Source organism: Molossus molossus, unplaced genomic scaffold (assembly GCF_014108415.1).
Source record: "Molossus molossus isolate mMolMol1 unplaced genomic scaffold, mMolMol1.p scaffold_m16_p_8, whole genome shotgun sequence".
Taxonomy (NCBI): Eukaryota; Metazoa; Chordata; class Mammalia; order Chiroptera; family Molossidae; genus Molossus; species Molossus molossus.
Genome location: NW_023425402.1, coordinates 24,631,482 through 24,646,419, shown reverse-complemented (window position 1 = coordinate 24,646,419; position 14,938 = coordinate 24,631,482). Strand labels below are relative to the sequence as shown.

Below are 14,938 nucleotides of genomic sequence, written 5' to 3'. Positions count from 1 at the left end.
TGGTATCATGTTGTTGTTTGGGGTGATAAATATGTTATCTTTCCAAATACAATGTAATAGACTTTACACAAAGTCTGGCTTCCAAAATAAGGGGTGTCTATGAGTCAAGACCGTACTTCTATTGTTAGCCTCTAAGATTTTCCATTACTTAGTAACTTCTCCACATTATACACCATTACACAGAACCATAAAGAGTAGTTATTTGCTGTGGAGAGTTCCGTTCCTTTAGTGTTCAGATTTCAAATTAGGTTTAGGCAAATAAAAAGAAACAAAATGTTAGCTTATTGAGAGAAGCAATTAATAATCTATTTCCATTGCTTTAGGCAAAACAAAACAAGCTCTAAATTAAGGAGGCATTATTTGGTTGGTTGAAAAAATCGCAAAGATGGTAAATTGGTGTTTCCATTGTTTTTGTTGTCTAAAGTCCTCATTGGCCAAAGAGAGAAACCATATGGTTTACAAATGAATGCAATGAACTTTCCAGACAAGTGTTGACACACTGTGAACTGTCAAAGTCAAAAAGGACATTGTCAGGAGAGAAAAGCAAAGACAAGCTGAGAACTTGAAAGGCATATAGCTACTCTGCTGTCCTCGCTCAGGGTTGCCATGCACTCAGGGATGTCAAGAAAACAGAAGCATAGAGCCTGGGATAAAACAAGGAAAGAGGCAGATTATAATAACAAGGTGAAGAGGCAAAGAACCCACTGTCACAGAGAACCTCCCATTGCTTAATTTCAATTTAAGGGGTTATTTCAATGCATGGCCTATGGAAATTTAATGATATGTTATGGTTCATCAGAACTTGTCAGTTGGCCCCAAGCTGCGATAATCAACTTTTCAATGTCAGATTCATTTACTCCTCGAAGAATCCTGAAATAGCCGTTCTCTCCCCATGAATGTCCCCAGGAATTGGCAGCAATCTGCAGGAAAACAAAAAAATAAAAAAGCTGAGTAACACACTTTGATATTTTAAAATTCTGCCTATAAATACAAAGGGAATGCATATGTGGTTTGAAATGCGTTTAGACTTATTATCAATTGTAAGTTGTTAAGAATCTAAATACGTTCTAAATGAGAATAAAATGGTTACATTGTTCATCAGTTAAATGAATATGCATGTATATTCACGTTGACAATAACAGAATTGGTGTAACACCTCTGAGTCCCTCAGAAGACAACAGTAACATGCACAAGAGCTCAAAATGTTGCATCAGAAGACACAGCTACAGTCATACTGTCTCCTATGTGACTGGCCCACTGCTAGGCACTTGAGGAACAAGGACAAATAATGCACCATCCTGTGTTCAGGGACCTTGTGATCTAATGAAATGCGACCACATAAAGCGAGTGCTAGGGTAGAAATATGCAGAGGGTGCTTCTGAAGTCAGCAGAGGGGAATCTCACTTATTTCAATGGTTCAGGGAAGTTGTCATTAGTGAAGATAATGTCAAGGTTTTGAGTTGTGTTCAGTGTAAGAACAAGCTGGAAAAAAACTGTATTTTGATTGCATTATTTTGTAGGAAATGAGATGGCTAGATTTAAGAAGGTAGGCAAAAAAGGAAACGAAAATAGTGAACTTGTTATAATTCAGTTGGAAGGCTTAATAGGGGCAGGGAAAATAGGGCAAGGAACAGAGAAATGTTCAGAAAATAAAATCAATAAGAGTGAGAAAATTTCTTGCATATTTTTTATTTTTATTCTTTATAAAAATGAGGATGTTTAGCGAGAGAGCTGAGATAGGTTCAGGATGTCTCCTGGGTTTAGAGCTTGAGGGAATAAGTGTACAGGAAAGCAAAAACATCACTGCAGTGTACAAAGAACAACATGAAGGCGAGGGGCACACAGAAGGGAGTCAGCTGACCACAACTAACGCAACACAACAGCCCAGTAAGATGGCTGAAATTATTCATGGGATTTGGTAAATTAGACACTTCACAACAAGAGCCTCTACACTTGCCTCACACTCGTTACACACTGGGCCTAAGATGGAAAATGTTCTCAGATGTGATCTGCAGTGACTGCAGTGATATTCTCAAGGCGTATAATGTTGCAGTGAACTTTGTCTGTAAACCAGGCAAGAGGGCAGATTCACTCAGCACCGAAACTGTCAGCTCCAAGACAAAACTGACTCATTATTTCTTCTAATATTTGACTTTTTTGCTTTCTTTTTTCCCCTGGCTTTATTGAGATATTATTGAAATAGAAAACACGTAAATTTAAGGTGTACATGTGACTAGACACACATATATATTGCAAAATAATTACCCTAATGATGTTAGTTAACAACTCGGTTTCTTTATATGTTTATGCCTTGTGTTTGTATGTGGTGCTAACACGACCTACTCTCTTATCAACTTCCAAATATATAATACAGTACTGATAATTACAGTTGCTATGCTGTGCATTAGATCCTCCATTCTTATTTATACTAAAGCTGGGAGTTTGTACCCTTTGACTAACATCTCCCCAATTCCCTTAACCCCAAGCCCCTGGCCACTATCATTCTCTTCTCTATTTCTATGAGTTCACCTTTTTTAAATTCTGCATGTAAGTGAGAATATATATTTTCTTTGTCTTTCTAATTTCACTCAGTATAATATCCTCAAAGCCCATTCATGTTGTCAAAACAAAAACAAAAACAGAATTGTCTTCTTTAAGGCCGAATAATATTTTATTGTACAATATACAATAGGTATATTGGGTGTGGCAAAAGTAAGTTTATAGGTGTTCATATGGAAAATAATATAATAATTCATAAATAATACGAGGATAAAGTCTATGTTTCATGTACATATAACTATAAACCTACTTTTGCCCCATCCTGCATATAATACATCTTAATCCACTCATTTATTTATAGACACTTAGGGTGTTCCCATGTTTTGGTTATTGTGAATAATGCTACAATAAACAGGGGAGTACAGACATGTCTTCAACATTACTTTTTTATTTCCTTTAGATATATACTCAAGAAGTGGGATTTTGTCTCACCATGTGGTAGTTCTATTTTTAATTCGATGAGCCTCCATGTTTTTCTTTGTAGCTGCACCAATTTACATCCCAATTGTGCACAAGGGTTCCCCTTTTTCCAGTCTCACCAGCACTTGTTTTGTGTCTTTTTGATAACAGCCATCCTAATAGGTGTGAGGTGATATCTCATTATGTTTTTGATTTCCATTTCCCCGACTGTTAGTGATGCTGAGCACCTTTTCACATACCTGTTGGCAATTTTTATTTCTTCTTTGGAAAACTATCTTCAAATTCTTTGATCATTTTTTAAATGGATTGTTTGATTTTTTTTTGGCTATTGAGTTGTATGAGTTCCTTAAATATTTTGAATATTAACCCTTACTAGATATATGGTTTGCAAACATTTTCTCCCATTTGATAGGTTGCCTTTTTATTTTGCTGGTTGATTCTTTGGTTGTGAAAAGCCTTTTAGTTAGATGTAGTCTCACTTGTTGAATTTTGCATTTGTTGCTTATGTTTTTGTTATCATATCAAAAATGTTTTCGTCAAGACCAATGGCAAGGAGATACGTTTTTCTACATTTTCTTCTGGGAGTCTTATGGTTTCCAGTCCTACAATTAATACTTTATTTCACTTCAGGATAATTGTCGAGGGTATTATAAGATAGGTGTCCAAGTTCATTCTTCTGTATATGATAAAGCAGTTTCCCCAAAATCACTTACTGAAGAGACTATACTTTCTCCATGCATCTTCTTGACTTCCTTGTCAAGTATTAGTTGATTCTATGTCAGGGGGTTTATTCTGGGTTCTCATTCTCTTCCATTGGTCTATGTATCTATTTTTATGCAAGTATCACAATTTTGATTACTATAGCTTTATAACAATGTTTGCAATCAGAAAGTGCGATGCCTTTAACTCCGTTGCTCTTTCTCAGGATTGCTTTGGCTCTTCCAGGTATTTTGTGGTTTTATATGAATTTTAACATTGTTTTATCAATTTCTGTGAAAAATGTCATTGAAATTCTTATAAGAATACATTAAATATATAGATGGCTTTGGGTTGTATGGACATTTTAACAGTACTAATTCTTCCAATCTATGAACATGGGGTAGCCTTTGATTTATTTGCATCTTCTTCAACTTATTTTTATCAATTTCTTATAATTTTGAGTATAACTTCTTGGTTAAATTTAATCCTAAGTATCCTTTTATGCTATTGTAAATAGGATTCCTTTTTTTCATTAATTTTAGAGAGAGAGGAAGGGAGAGGGAGAGAGAGATAGAAACATCAATGAGAGAGAACATTGATTGGCCACCTCCTGCATGCTCCCCCCTGGGGATCAGGCCCACAACCCATGTTGTGCCCTGACTGGGAATCGAACTCGCCACCTTTTGGCACATGGGTCGATGCTCAATCACTGAGCCACACCAGCCAGGTAGATTTTATTATTTCATTATTACATCATTTGTTGTTAATGTGTAGAAATGCAATTGATTTTTGTATGTTTATTTTGTATCCTGCAACTTTACTGAACTCATTTATCAGTTCTAATAGATTGTTGATGAAATCTTTAGAGTTTTTTACATATAAAATCATATCATTTGCAAACAGAGACTGTTGCACGTCTTCCTTTCCAATTTGGATGCTTTTTATTTCTTCTCCTTGCCTGATTGCTTGTTGGGACTTTCATTACTATAGCGAATAGGAAAAGTAAGAGTAGGCATCCTTGTTTTGTTCTTGACCTTAGCAGAAAAGCTTTCAACCTTTCATTATTGATTACAATGTTTGCTGTGGGTTTGTCACATATGGCATTTATTGTTTTAAGGTATTTTTTTTCTATACCCAATTTTCTGAGTATTTTTATCACAAAAGGATGCTGAATTTTGTCAAATGCTTTTTTTTATATCAATTGAAATGATCATATAAATTTTAGCTTTCATTTTATTAGTATGGTATATCACATTTATTGATTTGTAGCTGTCAAACTATCTTTGCATCCCAGAGATAAATCTAATTTGATAATGATATATGAGCTTTCAATGTACTGCTGAAGTCATTTTGCTAGTATTTTATTGACAATTTTTGCATCTATGTTCATCAGGGATATTGGTCTATAGTTTCCTTGGTTTGTAGTGTTCTTATCTGACTTTGTATCAGATTAGTTCTGGCCTCATAAAAGAAATTTGGGAGTGTGCTCTGCTCTAATTTCCTTTTTTGGAAGAGCATGAGAAAAAGTGGCTTTAATTCTTCATTTACTGTTTGGTAGACTTTACCAGTGAAACCATCTGGTCCTGGGCTTTTCTTTATTAGAAAGTTTTGAATGCTGATTCAATCTTCTCACTTACTATTCTGTTCAGGTTTTCTGTTTCTTCATGATTCAGGCTTGGTACATTATATGTTCTAGAAACATATATTTCATCTATGTTATCCAATTTTGGGAGAAAATGTTGGTCAAAGGGTGCAAACTTCTAATTATAAGATGAATAACTTCTGAGGATTTAATATACAGCAAGATGATTATAGTTAACAATAGTGTATTGTAACTTTGAAAGATGCTGAGAGAGTATATCTTGAACATTTTTACCACACACACACACAATGATAACTATATGATGTGATAGATGTGTTAACATGTCTTATTTTGGTGTGCATTTGGCAATACTTAATTTATATAAAATCATCACTTTATGCACATTAAACTTAAACTTATTTCAAACTTAGTCTCTTGACACACACATTTTGCATATGATATAAAGATGGGAAATGTTTGCTTTCAACTCTCCCAGAAATACTTTATCTTCACATACCATGAGAACTCTCTCTGTAGCCATTTGTCTAGTTAAGTGATCTTATCCCAAAGGATAATAAAATTTCTCTTATCTCCCCAAGAAGGCCAAAATGTCAGAGACCAGACAAGGTCCTAAATTAAGAACCAGGGTGCCAGGAGTACTGGAACATTATCTTCCTCCATATTTACACGTCAAAAAGTTGAAGCTCATGTTTTGAAGACATTATCTGATATTTAATTTATCTGGCCCTTGAAAAGATATATTTATATTCCTAAGGGCAAGGGTAAGAATAAAGTACCTTTTCCAGCTCATCTTAATGGAATAAAAGGTTTTTGGTTTTTTCTCTCCTTCTGGGAAAGGAGGAAGTTGCCTGTCTCTCTCCTCTGTTTAAATAGAGAAAATCCATTGGTGTCTGTCCTTTATTTATGGAGTATAAAATGCTGCCTCTATAGAAAAATCCCATTGGCTCTTGGGCTCTTATCACAGCAGCTGCATGACTCAAGGCTGTGACATCTGGCTGTTGACCTCATTTTGTCAATTAGAAACTTTCCTTCTGACCCAAGTGCCTTAATGCAAGTTGGACAACATCTCAGGCTCTTCACAATTCTTGCAACACAGTTCAACCATGCTTAAAGATTTTATAGTTTAAATAAAGCAATATTAAGTTTTATAGAAAAGAAAATAATTTCAGTGATGACTAAACACATAGATTAATGTTGTTATTCATTCACTCACTCAATAAATATTGTTTATGTTCCGACCGTGTACCAGTAACTTTGCTTTGCCCTTTGGATACATTGGTAAATAAAGCATATATGATTCTGGCCCAAAATAAATATATAGTTTAATGGAAGAAAAGTCAACCAAAGTGTTTATAGTAAAACAAAATATGATAAATCTTCAGTCTGATTCTTGTATTCCTACAACTTATGTTAAACAGTGTATCTAACAGAGTCACATAAGAAAGAAATCCTGCCCCTGTACCCATGACATAACTTGTCTTTAACATTTTGTGATAAGCCTGGCCGGTGTGGTTGAGTGGATTAGGCATCATTCTATGGAATGAGAGGTCCCGGTTCAATTCCCCGTCAGGGCACATACTCAGGTTGTGGGCTCGTTCCCCAGTAGGGGGTGTGCAGGAGGTGGCTGATTGATGTTTCTCTCTCATATTGATGTTGCCATCTCTCTCTCCCTACCTCTCTCTCTAAAACATCAATAAAAACACATTAAAAAAGTAATAAAATAAAAAATTTTGTAGTAAGTTCAGAATTGATTACAACAAAAAATGGTTTAAAAGAATAGATGCATGTTTTGAATATATTAGTGTGAGGGTGTATGTGTGTGCGTACTTTGTGTGTGTGTGTGTGTGTATGTGTGTGTGCACGCACCACCCATGGCACTCTAGGATGGAAATGATGAATCACAGAGTTTTATTTTTGCACTTAACATTATATTTTTATTTAATCAACATATTCATATTTACTCAACAAAGACTTATCGAGTGCTGTATGCTAAGAACTGTTGTGAGATAAATATATTAATCAAAAAACAAAATAGTTTTGTCTTTAAATACTATATTATTATGAGAATTTGAATAACTGTTCAAATTCACTTAATAAAAATCTCATTCAGAAACTAAGTTGTAGGTATTCAAATAATATATTTTTCACATATTATGAATTTTTAACTCTTGAACATTATTGTTACTATTGGCTAGTTGAAGCTTTATTTTAATGAGAAAAATGAAATCTAAGAAAGCTGAGTTTAAGTATAAAGACACATTATTCTGACACCATTATAAGTAACCTGGTTATTAATTAACAGGGAAGGAGCAAAGGAAAGAAAAAATAGATGCATGTCCAGTAAAGTCTGGGTGCTATGGGAAGGTACTTGCCTATCACTCACACTTGGAAACAGGTCATTGGCCAGAATAGGCATGGCCACTGCAAGGGCACAAAATCTGAGATATTTAAACTCTTAACAAAGGGGTCCTCTCTCTCTTGCATGCTGGGATCCTGGCTTTCTCGTTAGAGGGGGCACACACCCTGCATTCCCCAACATGACCCATAGCCACATGGACCCCACACAATAGACTAATGGACTGCAACTAGCCTGATGGTATGCAGGACTCAACTCCACATGGAATGGAAATTTTGGACATTGGCTTTGCTTTTAGCTCTGCTGAATCCCCAGCTACACCTCTTCTGGAATTGGATTAAGGGAAAAGGGACTCCAGAAATCAAGGGCTATAACTCCACACAAATAAAAATCACTCATTCTCCCATGTGAGTCATAGAAAATTCTTTTTCTCAAGATATCATAAGAACCTGAATCCCAGTTCCCAGTGGGGAAAGGAATACCCCACTTCCATTGGTAGACACATCATTTCTACCAATAACAATTCTACTTAAAAGCTCTCATATATCTATTGAACAAGATAATTTGATGAACAAAATAGATCCAGGGACATAGAAGTAGGGAACAGACTGACAAACCTCAGAGGGAAGGGGGGTAAGGGGGCAGGAAGAGATAAACCAAAGAACTTATACGCATATCTGCACAACCAATGGACACAGACAACAGTGTGGTGAAGGCAGGGGTGGGTGGGAGCAGGGTTGAAGTTGTCAATGGGAAATAAAGGAAAGACATCTGTAATACTTTCAACAATAAAGATAAATTTATTTAAAAAACAAAACAAAAATCTCCCATGCATCAAGACAGATTCAAGTATGACCATATATTTGTGTGATTGATTTTTGTGAGTGCCTTGTGGAGAAACCTAAATAACAAGAGTCTCTGGTGAGTACAGTCCCACTATTCAGTGTTTTATAAGTTATAATAAGCCCTCTAATGCATGCATTCAAATTCAAACAAATATTATCACCTAAATGTACAATATTTCTAAAAAAACTAAAAGTATCTAATATAAGGACTTGAGACATTTCATCATTGTTAATTGTAATCAACTGCATATTTTAGGAAATATATTGTAATCCTTTTCAAACTATTTTTTACATGTAACTTTCTACTATTTTTTAGACTAGATATTTGCTCTTTCTTCATAAAGAAACCTGTATATGTTATAATTGTCAAAAACAAAAACACTTTACCCCTATATTTAAATAATTGACACAAATGTTACAAAAGCATCATCCAGAGCAAAAATACTGCAAGAATACAAAGTTGATTTAAATGTGTGTGAGAAGTCTAACCATTATAGTAAGTTTAATATAGATGATAGTAGAAAAAAATGTTCCTGTTGATTCTCATTTTGAAAAACACTAGTGTTTTGTTTTACAATTTGAAATAAAAGTAGTTGAGAAAAACTATTACTATAATATTCATGATTGCCATCAGTTTTCTGTTGGAGAAAATATCAATATTACAAACAGTAGTTCAGTGACTTAGGGTGAGACTAAATAATACAGAGCAGGTAGGAGACACAGATGATTCTAAAATATTCACTCCACAGTAGAAATTCAAGTAAAGTTACATACCCAAAATTTTTCTTTCTGCCCCTGGGCTCCTCTCAGCATGCCCCATCTACAAATAATAATAATTATAATAAATATTGGTATGATTAATAATGTTTGACTTGCATCTTGATAAATGTAAATTATTTTCAGGATTGTATCTTTATTTTCCTTTGCCCCACCTTGTTTTACTATGAAACTGTCATCGTTGCCCTATTGAAATGTACTTGGATAGTTTTCTTTTTCACTATAACATTATGTACATTGTACTCATCTATATCCAAAGGTTTGAAATCAAACTCACTGACCAAAAGAGATAAGTCTTAGGGAAACTGGGGTAAGGAGGTTTATTTATTTATTTATTTAAATTTTTTTTGTTGTTTATTAATTTTAGAGAGAGGAAGTGAGAGAGAAAGAGCTAGAAACATCGATGAGAGAGAACATCCATTGTCCGCCTCCTGCATGACCCTGCATGGGGATTTGGTCCACAACCTAGGCATGTGCCCTGACCAGGAATTTAACTGATGACCTCTGGGTTCATTGGTCAATGCTCAACCACTGAGCCACACCAGCTAGGAGGTTTATTTTTTGTTTTTATTTTATTTATTATTTTTTATTAAAGTACAGTTGGCATAAAATAGTATGTTAGTTTCTGATTTAAAACAGAGACTTGATAGATGAATGGATAAAGATGTAGTATACATATACAATGAAACATTATTCAGCTATTAAAAAAAAGCTGACCATGTGTAACAACACAGATAAATCTACACAGTATTATGTTAGTGGAATAAGTTATAAAGAGAAAGAGAAATGCTTTATGATTTTACAGAGGTTTTAAAGTACTTAAAGATTTTTCCTTTCTTAATGCCTGGCCTTCTGAAACTCTACATAATGACATAAATTGCAAGCCTCTAAGACTAGTGATTAAGAACAAGTCAAATACAGATCATTGTTGTAGATAAGAGAATTTATGTAAAAATATTTATATGTATATATAATTGTATAAAGTGGCTATGCGTTTAATATGGAGTTGCTCTATATATGTGTATATATGGAAATAAAATAATATAATCATATGTATATATAATTTTATAAAGAGGCTATGCATTTAACATGGAGTTGCTCTATATATGTGTATATATGGAAATAAAATCCTATGTTCCCATTACTTGCTCATTTTCTGTAGCCTGTAACAGTTCACTAAGAACCCAAACCTACGATTTTTCCTTTTTTTTTCTCTTGACTAAACCCAGGGAGGCAGATGATACTAACATGTTCTATTTACTAATGAAATAACAAGATTTGTCCAAGATCACAGAGTGGGAAATGTTGAACCAGGACTCCTAATCACAAGCTCTTTTAAATATGTGATATTGCTTTTCTTATAAATATAGAGTCCCCAACTGCAGCGTGTCCTGAACAACATCAGCTTACTGTTGAGAAAGTATCCTGACTACCACTTCCATGGGATTTAACGGATTGTGAGAACACAGTCCTGCCTACATATCACCTCATTGACCCATCCCTAATATCCCAAATCCCAACAGCAGAACTCCTCCTAGCTAAATCATGCTGTGCCATAACATAACAAACATTCCTGGAAGAGATACAAATGTGTTGTTCAAATATTTTCAACATTTCAGTTTGCAGAAAGCTATTTTTCATAGGGTAGAGAACAAAATAATGGTACCATGGCATGGAGGTGTTGCCTAAAGATGACAGGTTTACGGTACAGACCTCGAGGCATTCAGAAAAATGTATTGATGGATTTGGATCCTTTGGCATCAGAAGGGGAGGGAAAAGTGATTCAGGGATAGGAAAACACTAAAGAACAATTTTTCTTTCTATTGTTCCCAATAGAGGTTAGGAGGGGGCAATTGCACTGTTTGTCATCTTTCTGTTAGTTCTTTGCTACACGCAAGAATAGAGTGCATCACTTTGAGGTTTCCAATATTTGGACAGTGTAATGGGTGAGTTTAAACTGGTCAATTTCCAAAACCATTTCTGTAGTTTTCTAATTACATTTATATCCTTTTAACTTTTCTTAAAAAAAAAAAAATCACTACTGAAAAATATTACCAGTCCTACACATGCTTCCAAATCTTTAGAGGACACTATGTACTTGAAGTAGTTATCATATCTGATACTTTAAGACATTCATTTCTACTCACTTTTTTATCATGACTATCAAAACAATTTCAGAAACATTTACCACTCAATCAAATTTGCTTTTAGACGGTCTGGTGACTAGTTGCTTAACATAAAATACAAAACTAAATCAGAAGAATCTAAGAAACAATCCAACTCCCAAATTATACAGGAAGCAGGGAACCCCATAGCTGAGACTCCACTAGATTTGTAAGAAGCTGGGGGCAGACTTGCTTGAGGTCCTAGGACCCTCCAGGAAAGAACTCCCAAACAAGAAGTAGGTATTCAGCCCTGCTGACCGGCCCATGTGGTTCAGTGGAATGAGTATTGTCTCATGCACCAAGAGGTCACTGGTATGATTATGGTCAGGGTACATGCCTGGGTTGTGGCCTCAATCCCCATTAGAGGGCATGCAGGAGGCAGCTGATCAATGTTTCTCTCTCATCAATGTTTCTATTTCTCTCTCCCTATCCCTTACTCTCTAACAACATCAATAATAATGATATCATTGTAATTAACCTAGTTATACATAACAGGAAAGGAGCAAAGGGAAGGTCAAATATAATAGGCATGTTATTTGTTCAGCTTTGCCAGGAAGCTGCAACACTCCCCAGGAAGCAACCAGTCTATTCCCCACAGTTTGCTGGAGGAAGGGACTGGACAGAGGGAAGAACAGGCACATGCCCAGTAAAGTCTGGGTGAAATAGGGAAAGTACTTGCCCATCAGTCGCACCTGGGAACAGATCATTGGCCAGAATAGGTGGGACCACTGCAAGCATGGGAAGATTTGCAATAATCTCTTAAGCAAAGGAGTTTGCACTCTTGTGCTCTTGGCTTCTGGCTCTCTTGTTGCAGGGGGTGTGTTCTCTTGGATCCCCTGCATTCACCCACATGGCCCTCAGCTTATGGACCCCACATGCAAGGGACCAATGGACTGCAACTAGCCTGGTGCTGTACTGGACCTAATTCCAACATGGAATGGAAATATTGGTCACTGGCTTCTAGCTCCTCTGAATTCCTAGCTGCTTATCTTCCAGGACTGGATGAAGGGACATGGGACTTCAGTAATGCAAAGATGTAATTCAATGAAAATAAAGCTTTCTACCACATCTCATCTTCCCTTGCATATTCCAAAATGTTTATTGCAGGGGTTCCCCAAGAACCCACTTCCACTAGCAACAGAGGAAGACCATCTATGCTTTTCTCTGATAACAGAAACACATTTTTTTAAATGAAAGAAATAGGCATTCAGATATGGCAAGCTTGATCTAGTAATTAAGCCTTGATCTAATGAGAGGAGGAGCAATTGAGACTATAACTTGTTCCCTGATACTCAAATCTATCCATATTCAGCTCTGACACTGGACTCAAAAAAGTTCAGAATTGGAGAAGGGGAAAGTCAGACTTATTATTAAAACTCAAAAGAGCTTTTTTTTTATTAAAAACTTTGTATATTCTATAAAATACTTTAATAACACTCAAACAGAAGATAACACCATAGTGAGTAAAAGTTTCTTTATCACTTTGTAAGATCTTTCAAACTTCTTGGGCTCCAATGCATTGAGGATGATGTATAGGAAAACAAAGAAATATTCAAGAGAGGGGATAGAAAAAACATACAAGAAAAATGCACCATGAAATAAATATTGTTTTTATTAATAAGACCATTTAAATTTGCCTGGGGACTCTCAGAAATACTGAGACAATGTTTGGGGGCATGAAAATTTACAATTGTATATAGACTTAAGATTTAGCAAAATAAGGACTACCCATTATTCTATTTCCAACAGATCAGAGACCAACTAATTCTAAAAAAACGGACTTTTTCCTCACAAAGGAAAAGAGGCACTTCAGATAGTAGTTGTATAATTTTTTTTGCTAGCGTCACCAAATAATTTATAAGTAAAATAATCTACCTTAGTTTGGAGACATCTAAGTAATATAAACTATCACATCTACTTTTATTCAATTGCATATATTTTTCATATGTTCCTATAAATTTTGTATAACTATCTAAGTAAAATTTTCAATGATATAACAGATAGCAATAATTCCATTCTTGCAAATCTATCAACTCTTTGGAGTGCTATAAATTTTTCTTTCAAGAAACATTGCTGTTTATTATCAACTTAAAAAGCATTATTTAAAATACCAGTCATGTTTAACCCAGAGAGAATACCAGCATTCAGATTATTATAAAACATCTCAAAATGGAGAGAAATACAAATGAACTCTTCAAATAAGGTGAGGGGGGGTGGAAAGTAAAGACAGTCTGCTGAATCTGATAGTTACAGAGACTAGGATGCTTGGGAAAGAAAATTGTAAAAAAAAAAGATGTTAAGTTTTATGCAAAATTCAGATGGGAAGAAAACATCACACTTTACCATAGAAGCTATGGTGCACCCCGCCCCCATGTTACATCCTTCATGTCAAGTAACAAACCAAGTCCATCCATCACAAAATCTAACACTGGCACTGTGACCTTCAGTTAACTTTTCTCTCCACAACTTCTTCAGACAGTCAGACAGTTCCTAAAATAGCAATCAAATAGCCCCGAGTTGCAACCGGGTGTTGTAGAAAAATAGATCTGTGGGTTATTTTCTAAATATCCCATGCTTTGCAAGATTAGGAAAAATCACTTTGCCCTCGATGATTTCCCATTGGTATCATAGCAAACACATGTACTAAAAATCACTGTGAGGGTCTAGAATGAGTCACCACAAGATGTGCCTCTATGGTATGTAGATTATTTTGAGCTAAAGGCAACTTTAGCCTCAGGCTCAAGAGAAACATCTGCCTCCTACACGAACTACCTAGAAAAACGTGAATTAGAGGCCTTGCCCATGAGGTTACCAGAGATAACTTTTTTTGACCTATCTACAGCGCAGGGCAAACTTCTATTTACTAAAGCTCTGCACTTTTTATCATTCTGCAATGACTCTTTGAAGCCCCCAAAGCACCTTACCTCATTTCTAGCTCATGATGTTCTTTCTCTATCTCTGACCTCTCTTGCATATGGGGTCTCTCAAAATGTAGTGATATCTGGGGAAATGCCCATTTAAAAAAAAAAAAAAAAAAAAACCCCGGGCAAGTCTTAGCCCATGTATCCGAGGGAACTGGTGGTTCCCCACACTGAGTTCATTCTTACCTCAGACACATTGTCACCTACACTCCTCCTCTGGATTGTTCTTATATGCTCACTTTTAGATAGTTCTGGAAACACTTTTTTTTTTTTTGCATAACATCAAAAGTTTTAATGGAGAGATCCTAAATTCTGCAGAGTAAAGCATGAACAACCATGAAAGAATAATATAAGATTTTGTATTGCTAAGGTTGTGAATATCTTTTTAAAAAAATTTATTGCATTTATTGAGATGACATTGGTTAATAAAGTTATATAGGTTTCAGGTGAATAATCCTATTATACACTATCTGTATATTCTATTGTGTGTTTACCACCCCAAGTCAAGTCTCCTTCCATCACCATTTATCCCCCTTTACCCTCTTCTACCTCCCCCATCCTCCTTTCTCTCTGGTAATCACCAAACAGGTTAT

The 14,938-nt window shown here is 35.4% G+C and overlaps 1 protein-coding gene across 1 annotated transcript in view; it reads right to left on the bottom strand.

Moving 5' to 3' along the window:
* Nucleotides 1-570: 570 nt before the first annotated feature.
* Nucleotides 571-14,938, bottom strand: part of TINAG (tubulointerstitial nephritis antigen) — an 89,033-nt gene continuing 74,665 nt past the window's right edge. The window contains exons 10-11 of the mRNA XM_036248951.1: nucleotides 9,257-9,302; nucleotides 571-920 (exon numbers count right to left, since the gene is read on the bottom strand). Coding sequence (XP_036104844.1) covers nucleotides 786-920; nucleotides 9,257-9,302 — 181 coding nt within the window. The 3' untranslated portion in view covers nucleotides 571-785. The remainder of the gene's footprint in view (nucleotides 921-9,256; nucleotides 9,303-14,938) is intronic.